The 15,822-nt window shown below is 40.5% G+C and overlaps 1 protein-coding gene across 1 annotated transcript; it reads left to right on the top strand.

The window, feature by feature from the left end:
• Window positions 1-3,011: 3,011 nt before the first annotated feature.
• HORMAD1 (HORMA domain containing 1) lies at window positions 3,012-15,822 on the top strand. Its single transcript, XM_062597974.1, has 13 exons — window positions 3,012-3,044; window positions 3,271-3,415; window positions 3,758-3,821; window positions 5,857-5,893; window positions 6,267-6,287; window positions 6,386-6,412; window positions 7,090-7,157; window positions 7,890-8,041; window positions 8,135-8,391; window positions 9,569-9,632; window positions 13,169-13,245; window positions 14,069-14,152; window positions 15,742-15,822. Exons 1-13 carry the CDS (start codon window positions 3,012-3,014, stop codon window positions 15,820-15,822), a joined length of 1,110 nt encoding a protein of 369 aa, XP_062453958.1.

Genomic DNA, 15,822 nt, shown 5'->3' with positions numbered 1-15,822 from the left:
GATCAGTATCATTGTCTAAAAAAATCCTCTACTTGGTCTCTGGAGATGCAAATATGCAAAGCCTGCCAGCCTGGTTCTAGCTGGGTACCTTGTCACCTGGCTCCCCCATGCAAATAGCTCTTGCAAAATGCCACAGCTCCCTGTTCCCACCTTGCATTAACCATGCTTGATGGCACAGAAAAATGGCTTGTTTGCAGCTACGCTATGGTCAGCTTGTCCTTGACATGCTGAATCCACAACTCTTTTCGTTAAGAAAGCAGGAAAGAAACATTTGGGGGGAAATTAAAGATGTTTCCAAGGGCTTCTCCAGGAGGGAAACCTCTGTACAAACGATGCTTCCCTCCAACTGCCCACTGCAGCTGGGGAAGGAAGGATGCAGGTCAACCCACTGCTGCGGGCAGAAAAAGCAGCTGCTTTCGGTGGTTTCACATCAACGTAGGTTTTCATGATAACGATGTGCAAAATAAAAACGCTGTCGTCGGTGCTTTGGCAGCCGTTGCACCAACACAACCCACGAGCAAGCACAGAGCGTTTCCAACGCGAAGGTTTAACCAACTCTGAAGGAAAATGGGTCTTCATATTGACACTTTGGGCTGAGACTGCAATTTTTTCTTTAGGGATATGCAGAAGTGATGTTGGCACAATTCACTACAGGCCTGTATTTCAGCTTTAAAAAATGCTTACGCCACATTTGTTGTAGTGAACAACTTCTATTGTGCAATCCTATATATTTAGCTGGGCCAGAGAGCTGAGAGAGAGGAAAGGCATTACTTTAATTTGTGCATGTCGGTTTAGGAAAAAAAAAAAAGGCCAATTTATGTGATGAATTCACCTCCCAAGTGCATTTGGGAACAATCCCAAGCGCAAAGCAATAAATACGCAGCTCTGTGGGTTTATCCAATCTTCTGCTTTCCAGACGGCGATGGAGTTTTTTTGCTACACGGGAGACATGTTTTCTGGGGGGAAAGCAGCAGAGCTAGGCTGTTTTTTTTCCCCTTTTGCCAAAGCTTTGCTTAGTCTTTAAAACCTTATCAGCTGAAGGCTTTTCCTTTTCGAGCACGCCGGCTCTCTGCCGAGCACCTGCAGCTCCCCTTGTGGCCTTGAAAGCGGACTGAAAACATCATTATTTTCAGCAAAAACATCAACCGTAGAAGCTCCGACCGGTCACGACTCTCATGCGACAAAGTCAAAACACGAAAGTCTTCGTAGAAACACAAAAAGGCCATGAAACTTTTTCATGAAAAATGGTTATGGGAGGCAAGAAAGAGGCAACTTTAGCAGGAGAGCCTCCTGGGGTGCTTGTCTGTGGACGGATCTACCCCTGGGAAGATTAAAAAAGGGCAAAAACGCTCTGGTAGACCCGTTCGTTAGCTAGCCCCCGCAGAGCAGCACCCTGTAGTAAAACGTAACATACACTAACGCTTTGCTCGTTCATTTGCTATGGGGTGATGCTTCCTTCAGGTACAAAAAAAGCGGGTGTGGGGGGGGGAACATGCAAGTTTTCATCCATGGAGAAAAAGGGAAGATGAGCCCCGGTGCTGAGGCGCCTTCGCTCTGGGTGCAGGGTCCTGGAGAGAGGCATGAAGGGATGGACACGATGTTTTTTTTTAAAAAAAAAATCCTTCCCATTCTGGAGTGCTGAGAGGAAAAAGGCAGGAGCAGAGGGTGAGAAAAGGCAGAAAACTGCGGGAATGAGGAGAAACGGCCTGTAATGGCGGGCGCCCCCGGGGAGGAGGGGGGGGGGGGAGGAGGGCGTTTGCGCACGGCCCCCGCGAGGGCCGTTGGCGGGAAGGGCGGCGCTGCGCACGGCCCGGCGCGGCGCGTGCCGGCCACGGGGGAAGCCCCGCCCCTTTTGCGCACGCCCCCCCCCCCGCCCCTTTTGCGCACGCCCCCCCCCCCCCCCCCCGCCCTATAAAAGCGGAGGCCGCGCAGAGCAGGGGCAGTGAGGGCGAGTGTGGTGGTGGGTTGGGTTTGTGCTGCTCTGATTGCGGCTGAGACACCCCTTCCCCCCCAACTGCCTGCAGGTGCGGGCCTCTTCCTCGCCGTGTGGCCCTGTGTGCCTGTGGGGTCTGTGGCTGGGTGTTGAACTGGGGCACTGCCCTTCGCCGTGCAGTTCTCGCCCTCTGCTTCCATTTCCTTGGTCATTACTGGGTTTTGAGCGGCCATTTTCTTGGCTGGCATGGTGGGCCATCTTCCCCAGGTGTGGCAGTGTGAGGAGATGGTGCTTATGTTAGATCTTGAAGGCTGAGTCCAGCCCTGCCTTGAGATAGCTGTGCTGGTGGTGGTTAGGTTGCTGCTTATGTTGGGAGGGGGTTTGCTGGACTGTGGTGTTTCAGCCATCCTTGGGCCTAGATGCACCTCTTTCTTTCCGGCAGTAGGGAATGGGAAGGGTTATCCTGAGTATCCATATGCCACTGAGGGCTCTGAACTTAATTAAAATGCAGATAGGTGCAAGGAGCCAGAAAGAGGTGGGTGTTGATGTGTTTTTGTTTAAACTGAAAGAAAACGGCCCAGACTTTCAGAAGTGGTGGCTTGACTTTGGCTGGAGATAGCTTCAATATGGAGAGCATCTTCTAGGATCCTTTGAAGATCTGTCAGGCTTGCTGCCAGCTCGTACTTGGGAGCATCTCCTCTAAACGCTTGTGCTTTATATAAACACGCGCAGTCTTTTAATTACCAAGCGCTATGAAGTTGGGGGAGGTCTGTGCAGATGTACACCAGAGGGGGATGGTGGCTGGGCTACAGCTGTCATGTGCTCATTCATTTATGCATGTGTGCAGCCATCTCTTAAGCTTCAGCTAGTGCAGCTTCTTCCCTAATTAGCCATTTTAAGTGAAAATCAGGAATCTAATACTGCTGATTCTCCAGAATCTTGCATGGTTTCAGAAGGTTCATAGGTTGAGGTAGTAAGTTGTTAAAGCTGGCTGCGACCTGGGCTCATGTGTGCTCGTGAACAGTTGCACATGTACTAATGCAAATGTTTTGTTAGCAGGCAGAACAGTATCAGCAAAATGGCGACTGCTCAGAGGCAAAGGACTTCAATGGTACAATTTTATTACGTATTTCAGCACGGTAGATTATTTTGGTCATGAAAAAGCGTTACCATATGTTCTGCATAATTTTACTTGCTGTTAAAAAAAAGTAGGAAAGAATGCATAGCAAGCTAATGAGCAAAAAAGCATTTTTTCATGTGTTTCCGAATGTGAACGGAAACAGGCCCTCTGTAACGGAGACTGAGAGACTAATACTTTCCTTTCTCTTAACTTTCAGAATGCAATTGTATTTCCTAATAAAATATCTACTGAGCAGCAGTCTTTGTTATTAGTGAAGAGACTCCTTGCAGTGGCTGTATCCTGCATTACATATCTAAGAGGAATCTTTCCTGAAAGTGCGTATGGAACAAGATACTTGGATGGTAACGAGCTGTTTTCAAGATCATCTGCAGAATCTATTGTCGTAGGGATGATGTGAAGCTTAAACATGTGCTTTTGAAGTCCCTTTCAATTAAAGATAACAGTAAAGTTTCATTACAGCAATTGAAAATGGCTAATACAGTCATTGGCTGGGTTTTATTAATGATAGTGATGAAGCTGACCTAGCAATTAAAATTATGCCTAAACCTGTCAGAGAAGAAAATTTTAGTCTGCTCTTTGACAAACTTTTTGAGAATGAACTTAACTCTTTTTAGTGCTATAGTTGCATAAACTTGAGTATTTATAAGTTTTTTTTAAAAAGAATGTTTCTGTTTGTTTTTGAGATCTCTGTGTCAAAATTCTGAGGGAAGACAAGAACTGCCCTGGATCAACTCAGTTGGTGAAATGGTATGTTAATGACAGTATGTACGTAACAGTTTAAAAGTGTGTAAATTCTGAAAACTACCTTCCTGGTTGTTTTCAGCTACAAATGAACAACTACCTTTGTGTTTGTGCGTGGTAGTCTCTATGAAGAGATTCCTGTATGAAAATCAAAATGTATTCTTTTCAATAAATGTAGAGTTGACTTGTACAGCATTTTTAGAAAGACTTCAAACTCTTTAATGCAGCTTAATAGAGCACAAATCTTGGTTTATGAAATGCTGGTGTTCTATAGCCAATTTTCATTGATGTGTGTGACTACTCAAGGTGCAGATAAATGCAAAAAGCTAGCCAATAATTCCTTTATAGTTGAATATGAGGCACAGTATTTTCATGCAAGTTAAACCTGTCACCATTCTTGCATCTTGTATTTGAAGGTCTTGCTCTCAGACTTGTGTAAGAAAAAGCAGTATTGTTGGCTACTACACAGAAAAACAGAGTTCTGTCTGTGAATGACGGTCCACTAGCGCATTGACATGGTTGAGGTTTAAATACGTCTCTTGAGACCAGTGATACTTAACACTGTGATACAGGGCGTTTGTTTGCCTTTTGCCCCGCAATAATGGTAGAGATCTGTTCGTGGTGCTCTCCCTGCTATTTGGAAACAGCTATAAGGCAAAGAGCACCTGATAAATACATGTTTTCTTTCATCGTATGTTTGAAATGGACTTGCTTATTTTTTTCTGCTGTGGTGCTCTCTGATTGCTGAGATGTTTGTTGCCTACAGTTAATTCACTACAGGGCACCTGCAAGTGTGGCTTCAGTCTCCAACAGGAAATTTCAGGTGACTCCTGTGGTCCTCAAAGCTCTACAGTTCTGAAGCTTAGGCTGAAGGGTGCAATTTCATGCACAGGCTTCAGTTGTCCTACAGGTTGCATCACATTTTTTTTAGGAGACCAGTAAGGTGGAATGACCTTCCAAACAATACACTGTAGTAAAGCTCCAACTGCATCCATGCACTGCAAAGAAGTGTTTCGTTTCCTTAATTCTTTTTGTTACCTCTGTAAAGACCATTTTTGTTCTTTTCACACTTGTACCAGTCATACTACAAGGCCAAGCATCAGAAATGGTGCTGCTTTCAGCAGAGGGGGCTTGCAGCCGCTGCAGATGTAGGTCGGAGTAGTGATGTTAGAAGGTATAATTGGGTCATCCACTGTTTGAATGTGTGTGTACCGTCACTCCGATGGGAGGAGGGAAGGGAAGGCTTCCTCGCTGTAGCCTGGAATTTCTTAATTGATCTTCTGTGGTAGAGAATTGAAGTGGCACCGAGTGAATGTCACCTTACACTCACTCACCAAACACTAGCAAGGGCAGTGGCGTGATGTGCCTGTGGATGCTGAAAAGAAAGCGCTCTCTGGTTTCTGGGTGAAGGGTGCGTGCTACCTGTTTGGAGCTCACAGGTAAGTAGCATTTCTTCACTCAGCATCAGCTACTTGTGAAAAAAATTCTTGCTCATTCCCTATCTTCCAAAGAAATGGTAGCAAAAATCACGGGTAAGTTTTTTTTTGGTTTTTTTTTGTTTTTTTTTTTTAATTCATGACTTCTGTTTCTTGCATGTTACTGTTAAACAAGAAGTAAATTGTAACGTGAATAAAAGCAATAACAGGACTCCTTTGTGCTTTGGAGATGTCCATATTCGGTTGAAGTAGTTAGACTTACTAACTGATTAATGAATACGTATGCGTATGTTAGAAAGTCTTTGAAAATGATGAGTATACAATTACATTACATTTCTACTTACAAGTTATTTACTCACAGATTATATTTTCTCTTATTCTGCAAAGAGAGGATGATTTGGGGTGTTACAAAGATAGTGATTACTTACATTTATTATTACTAATAAAAAGACAGAATAATGGAATAAGCATTATTTATTACTCCAGTAATTTAATACTAAGAAGACTAAACGCAAGAATTTAATTTTGTGGGAATATTTTATTTAATCAGAAGCAAAGCAAATGGAAATTAGTAGTAGATGGACAAAATCATTTGATTTTTGCAGGATGTTAGGATGCTATGATGCCTTGCAGAAGAAATATGTAAGTCTTCCACTATAACTTAAATGTATTGAAGTATTAATTTATATAATTCCACTAGCTGCCATTGTGGTTACAGGACTTTTCTGGGTATGGAATAACTATGCTTTAAAATGTTACAATGTGGGATGTACACATATCAAGAAAATATTTTTAAAAACAAAAACACTTTAAAGTTTGGGAAGTAGGAGTTTTTCTCAGCCAGTTGAGCAAGTTCTTTCTTAAACAGATCAGGAATAAAGCACATGAAAAGCTTGCTTTCTTAAAACAGAACTATATTGGCCTGCATTGACTTGCAGAGCTAAAGAAATACGCAAAAAGTGGTCTATGAAATAGGTTAAATGTGTTTTTTTTAATATTCTTATGTTTCCAACAGCTAAGAATGATTGTCCTAGCAGTAAGTATCTTTGAAAAATACGTCCCACATTTTAAAGTAAATGCTTAGATATGCGTACAGTTCTTAATCTGTTTCTTGTCTTTGTTTTAAAAATACAGGTCTACACTCATCCAGAAGATCCTCAGGTAAACCTGGCAGAATATTTTATTGAATGACTAATGATAATCCTTATATCCTGTTCTTATAATGAAATAGGCATATACAAGCAATAGCACTTACACATGTAGAAGAAGACTTATTTCAAAATACCAAATGGAGGAATCCTAGAGGTAATCAGAATTGCAATGTAGTGTGTTGCATTTGAGTATCTACTATCAGACTATTCTCAGGAAAGCACAAGAAACTCCTAAGCGTGTTTGTGGAGTTAAATGCCTGTAAAGAATGCATCTTCCTAACCCTGTGTAATAGATTTTTGGAATTTCTTTGAGGGAAATGAAGTATGTTTTAACTAGCCACTGGGTGTCACCATATCTCTGTGTGATGTGTGTGAATTACAGTGATTAAAATTTGAATTGAATATTTCCTTTTAGAAACTGAACTCAAACTTAGTTTCTCAAAATATATTATGATGGTGATTCCTGGAAAAAAGTAAGATACTCATTTGATGACAGTTTCATAATGTGTGTATTGTTAATCATTACAGCATTAGAAATCTGTCCATCAAGAAGGAGTTTTAGCTATTACTACATTGTTTGTTTTAAAAAATACATGGTTAATAGATTACTGGACCAAAAAAAGCCAGCAGTGATGGTGTGTTTCACTTGACAACTGATATTTCAATAATAACTGCATTTGTTTGTAGACAATTACAGAATGTTACCACTTCAAATTCAAATACACCCACAATGGGCCACTCCTGGACTTCAGCAGGTATTTTCATCTTGACTTTCTTCTGCTCTGTGGTTTTACAGTGACTTTGATAAACCAGCTTTACCTAAAAAATTGGTTCAATTTTTATCTATTTAGTGTTTTCTTGATTCTAGATCTTAATGACTTAGTTTAAGCAAACATGCTATTAAGCTAGATCTACTCTGAAAATATGGCTAATCATTTTATCAGATTATGGACATCTGTAAGGAAGCTGCTTATTTTAAGACATACAGTTAAAATGTAGCAAGTTCTTACTAGCAGAAGCTTCTTCCAGACACCAAATTTGGCTACTTCTGTCTGAAAGAAGTTGCAAGTGTTGTAAACAGTACTGGTGGAAAGAGATGTGAATCTGTATCTTGACTGCTCCAGCATATTAGCATAGGCCCATACTAGATTGATGTGGTGGTGGGGAAACAGCAGCTCTGTTTTAGTTGACCGAGATTTTACCTTACTGCCACCACTTGTAGAGCGGAAGACTGAAAACTTCAGAGCTGGATGCGAAGAGTCCGTAGATGCGCACTTCCTAATCAGTAACCATTCCTGTCAGTAGTGGTATTTGTAGTGTTTAAGGGAGCAGATCTGTGACACTTAGCAGGACTGGGGCTTTCAGATTGCACCTGCTCCTTTTAGGTACGGGATATAGATCAAAAACACACAGCTTGCTTAGATTTTATTAGGAATTGCAGAGCTTGTAATCAGCCTATATAATCTGAATACTTTATCCGTTTCTAGTAAGAATAAACAAAATGATTCCACCATCACGTGTGCAGACACGAAGAAAGCAAGTATCCTCCTCATTCGCAAGATCTATGTTCTGATGCAAAACCTGGGTCCGCTACCAAATGATGTTTGCTTGACAATGAAGCTGTTTTATTATGATGAAGGTAGTATTTGGAGAAGAATCTATTTCATCTTCACAAAAACAACTTCTACAAGAAAATGCTTCATTATAACGTTTCATAAACTCTTCTCTGCAGTTACACCACCTGATTACCAACCTCCTGGCTTTAAGGAAGGTGAATGTGAGGGCATGATATTTGAGGGGGAGCCAATGTACCTAAATGTGGGTGAAGTGCCAACGCCTTTTCATATGCTGAAAGTTAAAGTTACAACTGAAAAACAACGAATGGAAAATGCTGATAAAAACATACTAAAGCAAGGAGACACTAATGTGCCTCTGCAGGTGCTCAAACTGGACAAAGATGATACAGAAGAACAGAACCAGCACATGAATGTAAGAGCTCAAAATATAACATATTGAAATGTTCTGTGATTAGTATTCCAGCAGAAGGTCATTAATGCTTTTGCTGCATCTTTTGATAGACCTCTAGAAGAGCATTTGGTGTTTGCAGATATGTTTGGACAAGATAATGTATTTTCCTGCATATTTGTTTTAATTTTGCTGTTGCCCTTAGCAGTCTGTCGTTGTTAAAAGTGTGTGCCAGTATTAACAAGTGCATAATGCTTGTCAGCAGTGTCATGTCATTGCAAGGCTCGGTAGCAGTGGCAGGGTGAGAGGCAGAGTGGCAGCTTCGTGACGCAGGTGCATGGTGCTGCTTGGTGTGTTTGGAGCACAGGGTACACGGGAAGCCTTCTCCTTGGGGCTGTCCACAGGGCTGGCCCATACCAGTCCCACTCAAATGGTGGTAGATGGGCAATGAATTTGCTCAGAAGCATCCCATAAACCAAGCTTCAGTAGAGCGGTAAATAGAGCTGGTGATGGCATAGCTAAAGTTGCACCAAACTTGATCCTTCTTGAGTTCTTCGCTTGTTCTTCCCCCTGCCCAGAAAAATGCAAAAAACCTACCAAATGCATAAAACTTGCAACAGATCGTGGATCCAGCTGTCGGTGCTAGAGCCTCTGGGACAGCTCTTTGGGAGGGCGATGTTGCTGCAGGGCTTCAGTAGTTGGAGGCGTATATTCTTGGTGTGGGCCAAGGTGAGCAGTGGATACCTTTAGGAGGAATGGGGAAGGTGCTGATGTATGTTTAGCGTAGGTGAGAAGGAGGCGGAGCCTCAGGGCCTGTGGCCCCTCCCCCTCAGTTAGCAGTGCCCAGGGGCTGTAGGCAAAAAGATGGAAATACCCTTCCCTCAACCTGCGTATGCCTCTGAATTGCTGTTTTGCAGGCAATGTAAAGGTGGTAATTGATGCCCTGATAGCTTTGCTTTAATATCTTATTTTTTATGATTTTAATATTTTGAGTGGATGTGTCTTTATAAGTGAGTTAAATGTATGTTTGTATTGCTAATTAAGTAATTTGAGCTGGTCTATACATTCCATATTAGATTGAATTATTTTAATGCAGTTTACTCCACCAAGAATCCATCTAATAAGATCTGGCTGTAAGCATCTGTGAGTAGGAACCCTCTTATTTGTCTGCAGTAAGTGATAGACCTCTTCTTTAATCTAGGAAGATCCTGTCTTGGATAATAAAGTGAAAGACGGGAAAAACGTAAATACTTCGGAAGTTGAAGGTAATTTTTCTGTATTTTTTCAGCTTGTGCCTCTTTCTGATGTTACTAACATGAGGATTCTCTTTGCTGATACAATACTATTTTCAAATTAACATCATGTTTTTTCTTTTTCCTCACTATTCCTTTATCATCTATCACAGCTTTGTTTTGTGAAGCACTTTATCATATGCATGTTTTCATTTTTCTGTTACAAAATTCTAATGTTCCATTTTTATCAGAATTAAAGCTAAATTTAATAGGCTACATATTAGAAAAAAATCTTTTTTTTTTTTAAACTAATATACTTCTGCATAAAGATTGCAAAAGTAATTTAGTGCAGACCTGTGAAACAACTCTGCAGGAAAAAAGGGTCTAGGTCTATTTTCATTGAAGGTGCAGGTGTTTGGACTGTATCCTGACAGCTTCAGTCATTAAAATGCAGCAGCAATATTACTTTTAGCCATATTTTTCCTTAAACTTCGACCACAGTAGGACCATGGTCTGATTCTAGAGTCCATACTTTAGTCCATACAATTGTGAATCAAGTGAGACAGTTGGGGCTCATGTACACATAGTTTACTCCATGATAGACCGAGTTATATCATATGGATAGATATTTTTACACGGACATTTTTTCTTTGTACAAAGTAAGTGGTTAATTACTGTGGTTTTCTCTCCCTGATACAATCAGTAATTTCATCTCAATATATTTCATTATATGAACAACTACATGATTATATCTGTGCTGCTGGGTATTTGAGTGACTCTTCCAGCTGCCTTCCCTCACAACTTACTACGCAGTTGACTTGTGTGCCCGCTTCTCTTCTAAGGTACATTGAGCATTTTGGTGGTTGAAAGTGAATTTTCGTATTTTAATAGGTACAAATTCTAGTGAGGCATGCTTATTAGGACAGATCTCATTGAACTGAGCTTCTTCAAGTAAAAACCTAACACTTTGGGTTTTGTCAGTTTGAAGCCACAAAAAAAATTGTTGAGTAACAGCAAAAAGCAAATCATGAGCTGAAATCTATTGCAAAGCTCTTGTCAAGAAAGTACCAATGATACTAACTCTATATAAAAAAATTCTAGTATAACTGCTTCAGTAGGCAATTAAACTTGAGAAATCTGCAGATCATAAATGAAACTTAAGATTTAGGAAGCATTTTGAGGATCTAACACTGCAAGACAAAGTTGCCTTCTCCTTCATTATGAAATAAATGATTTTGCCTTTCTCACTGTGCAGGACATTAGGAAGTATCTGCTGATCATTTCTGATGGAAAAATAGCAGCACCTGTCTTGTTACATTTTTTTTCTTCTCTTAGCCTTTATAAGTAGATACTTGCGCTGTTCGCTTACGTGAATCATACAGATGTCCTCCACTGTGGGCTCTGAAAGCAGAAGTGATAAAATGACTGACCTGGCTACAGCAGCCTGACCACGTCCACCTCCGGAAGCGCTCCCTGGCCGTACCTTAGTGTCTCTCAGTGTCCTAGGATTTGGATCCAAGCTGTCTCGAGTCTGGCAAACCCTAGAGAGCAGTACACCAGCTACCTGTTCTTAGTGATTTCTGAGCAGAAGTTTCCCTTTAGTAATATCTTAAGGAATTTAGGAAAAGAGAAAAATGACGTATCTTTGAGTCCCTTGAAAGCCCTGGGGAGGCTTTAGAAACAGCACCTCGCATTAAGGGGGGTTGTCCAAAGATTAAGCTTTGCCACCAAAGGAACTAAAGAATGAGTTACTACTTGCCGACTTCCTCAGTTTGGAGACACTCTGTACATAGCTTCTGGACAACGTCAGTTTGCCTTGCATACAGCATTTTGAACTTGAGAAGAAAAAAAGAGGAAATACTGTGCAACTTTTTGGAAGAACATAGAGATAATGTAGACAAGTATTCTCAGAAATGCTCTTGATACGCTCACATAAAATAGGTAAGAGAACAAAAATAGGTTTCCAGCTGTGAAATAAAAAAGGAATTTTATGACCAAAATCTGAGGAAAAAACCTGTATTTGGATGAGAATCCTGCAGATTTTTTTTCTGAAGCAGAGGTAGAGGTAACTGTGGATCTATGAATACATGGTACCCAGAAGAAGAGCCCGTTAGTGCTGCTGCTTGCGCTCTGCTCACTTTCCTTCAGCAGTTCCCTAAAGCAGTATCCCCTTTGAAGCATAATTCAGGTTTTGCAGCCTTCAGAAATGGGAACTTTTATAGAAATGTCTGAAAGCATCACTTCTTAACAAAAACAGCAAGTCTATCGATGTCAAGGCTTTTGGTCCTCCCAACCCAAATGTGACTGTCAGCCTCATGGAGTTACCACAATTTCTGAGTCGTTGCAAAGGCAGTTGGACAAAGCCTGGATTCCAGTGTTCTTTAGTTCAAGCCCACCACTGTTTGCACAGACTGCAGTGTGCAAGCCATACTTAAATAGTGGCACTTAAAACCTTTAAAGTGTGCAACTGCGTGAAAGAAGCAAACTTACTTTTACACTGCTTGAAAAAAAAAAACTAAAGGAAACCTATAAAGTATGTGCAGGAAAAACCCCTGGTAGACTAGCTTCGTCAGTAGAAAAAACACTAGAAGTGGGCAGAACTGCGATAGCAACAACTAGTATTTCTAGAAGTTCATAAAAGTTCCCAAAACATGCCAAAAAAGGCAACACAAAGTAATCTGGTGTATGGATGTGATCTCTGGGAGATCAAGGAAGAGGGAAAGGAATAACTACTATGACCATAGGATTTTCCCATTGACATCAATGCAGCAACAGATTTGTGATCTCATGAAGACTGTCAAGCTGTGACAGTGTGAGATAACAGCACTTTTTGTAGAGATTGTCAGGAAAAAAAAGCATTTGTCACCTGGAAGTTGTTTGATGAAATGTTTTCCATGGCCAAAGTGTAGTCATCTTTGGCCAATTCGTGCTAACATCTTTGTCCTAGAAACAAACTGTACGGGTTAAAAAAGCCCAGTCTCTCCAGAACTAACTGTTCATTCTTCCTTCCTCCTCCTCTTTCTTTGTGGCCTGTTTGTACAGCTGCATGCAGTGACAAGGGGCTCTGTAGTTACAAGAACTGCCGCCAAAGTTGGTGGTTGTGTGTGGCTGGGTTACGAAATGGGAGCCATCTGCTGGCAGTGGGCTTCAGAAACTGCAGGGGCCGTGCCAGAGCGGCCACGCAGTGCTGCACGCCTGTTCTGCCGGGCAGAAGAGTCCGTGAGGCTTTTTGTTTTGAAATAAACACTCTATGTAGACAGGCCTTTAGCAGTGCTGCACGTAAGGAAGACACAGCATCCAGCCCACTTCTTCTCCGGGGATAGTTTTTGTAAATCCATACTGCTTAGCATAAACATACCTTCTACGTGTCTGTGCTAGGAAATCGTGTAAATAAAAATTGGAATCACTGAACTAAAGATTAAAGAGAGCTTGGTAAAGTTAGCTACTTTCGAGCACAGAGGAGAGCCTAATCATTGCATTTTTAAAGCGTGTCTTGTCTTTGCGTCAAAGCATTGGTGTTAAAATGCTGTTAGCGCATTTTCCACTATGTACTTCAATATTTCTTCTAGAACCAAATTTAACTTGTGAAGAAGATGAAATTACCAAGGCAGAAGAGAATCGAAATCCGTATGTTTCTAATCCCCAGGTATGAAGATAGTGCTTTTCAGCACCCTTAAATTTTTTTCTCAGAGCTTTTGCAAAGCTGCTTTGCTGCTTGTGTTTTCTATTTTGAGTTACCTCAAGCAATTAATGGGCAATCTACTGAAAATGTACTGTAATGAGGATTTTCAACAATAAAATGCATCTGTATTTTATTTCTCAGTTTTTCACAAAAAAATAGACACACTCAAGGGTTAACCAAAAGCAGTAACAAAAGGCTGTTTTCTTGTTCAGAAATTGCTGTTTTCAAAACAAATAGATGACCTGAGTAATAGCAAAAGAACTGGGAAAATAATTTCTGTATTTGTGAAATTGTCATAGTTAAATACATTTCTTAATAGCAGTTTCTCTGTTCAAATTTTGACCGACTGAAATACTTGATGAAAAGTTGATTAAAGCCTAAGATAAATGTCATTGTTGAGTAATAATCAAAACGGACTATATTCCGTGAACATAGCAAAATTGTGTAATTTAAGCATGGAGGACTACTTCAAACACAGGTCCTTAAGATGTCTTGTGTAAAAATGTCTTACGCAGAATAACCCCAGGTACCTGCAAATGACTTAATGTATAAATATCACTGATGCTTTGATCTGTTGGGGCAGCTGAATGCATCTAGCTGTGAACAGTTCTGTTGACTTAAATACTGTTGTAGTTAAATTTCAACTCAAGTGCTGTGGTGAGCAGAGCCAGAGCTCTTGTACAGTACAGGGCTGAACTCTGGAGTTGCCTCTGAAATATATATATTTTTAGATATAGATATGTGTTTTACTGCTGTCATAAGGCAAACATTTGTTTTCTGATTTTAGGTCGATCATTTAGCGCATAAGACGTCTGAACTTCACATGTCAGAGAGCAGGACAAGAAGTGGAAAGATATTTCAAACCAGCACAGTTAGTATCGGTTTTATTTTGTTCTTTCTGCTTTTTCTGTTCCAGATAGAGAATAAAACTCTTTAAGTTTTAATAGAATACATGTTGAAAGAAAGAGATTCTCATCACTTACAAAATACCCATTAGCTTCAAGACATTTGAATTCCTACTGTCAAAAAGAAAAGGAAAGTTTGTTCCAAAAATGTAAAAGCATTACATTACAGTAGTTGCACAGGCTGAGAAAGATTCATTAGGATTGACTGACTTTCTTGAAAATGTATTTAGCCAAACTCCCTGCTACTTTAATCCGTTGTTGATAGGAGCGTGTGCCAATAGAGATCCCAGCCCACTGTACCATATGATCACTAGTGATTTTACTTGGAAAACAGAGCTGTAATTCTGATCTCAGATGCATGACTCATTCATGCCAAGAAAAATCCATTATTTTTGTGCTTATTCACATTGCAGCAGATTTACTTAGTCTGTGCTACTGGGGGAGCCAGATTCCTTGAGTCTTAAATAAGTGGAATAGAAGTTGTCTTCAGGATAGAGCTTAGCCTTAGGAGATGATGTTGGGCACCTGTCTGTGGCTGCTGCCATTACCAACTGTCCTTGGTAGCTTTAGTGTTTTAAGGCTGAGGGAAACCTTTAGTCTGTATAAACCCAGAACTGCAGCTTCTGCTCTGTGAGCAACTTGCCACAGTACCTGTGTGACCGCTTCACTATACCTCTCTGTATCTCTTATTTGTGAACATTGAGAGTAACTGGTACCTTTTTCTCAGAAAAAAAGCTGTGGGGTGAATACTGCCATTCTAGTAAATAAATAAATGCTTTCTTCATTTACACTCAGGAGAGGAAATTACATATCATGACCATGGAAAATCATACCCTTCCTGTTGCCCTTCGGGAAAGCTCTTCATTAATTTTTAATGCAGCTTAGGGAACAGTACTTGCGTAAGGATTCATAATGTGCTGCTCAATAGTTGCCGGTAGTTGTCTTATAAACTAATAGTTGCTTTATTTCCGGAAAGGCTGATGAAAATCAAGCTGGGGAACGTTGCAAAATTGGTTCCTCAGCAGAATATTCTAAAGAAGTCCAGAAGACAAGTTGGTCTGGGTCATAAAAATCTGTTGTGAAAGCAGCATGTGAAAAGAGCTATCGGAGCTTGCCACAAATACACAAAACAGAGACATAAAATTCAGATGATTTCAGTCATTTTTGAAAATACTGCTTAACACCATAAGGGTATCTAATGACCATTTTTTTACTTCCACCCTCAGGCTCATGTACTGTATTTTTGAGATTTGTCATTGACTACTCTAAAGGAAGACCATTATTTTGTGTATGCTCACTATTGCCATGTTTTTCTCAGGGCGGGGGGGTAATATGAACTTAATAGAATTTTTTAAAATTAATTGTTTTAAATAAACAAAAGCAGAAGGACAAAAGGCTAAATCCCGGTCTTTCCATACAAGTGTATGTCAGAAATAATTCGATAAAACGGAGTCTTGTTCAGTATTTTCCATGTTACGCTTGTTAACACAGGGGAGCAGGCCAGAGTTTGTGCAGAGCAGCAACTGGTAACGCAATAATTACTTTTCCTTGGCAGGTTCATCAGTTTGAACTCTCCTCCAGTCAAGATGTTCTGCCAAAAAGGAGAAAAATTAGTGAACCAAAGGAGCAGTTTTAG

This window comes from Rhea pennata, chromosome 31 (assembly GCF_028389875.1).
Source record: "Rhea pennata isolate bPtePen1 chromosome 31, bPtePen1.pri, whole genome shotgun sequence".
NCBI lineage: Eukaryota > Metazoa > Chordata > Aves > Rheiformes > Rheidae > Rhea > Rhea pennata.
This window is presented reverse-complemented; position numbering and strand designations above follow the sequence as displayed.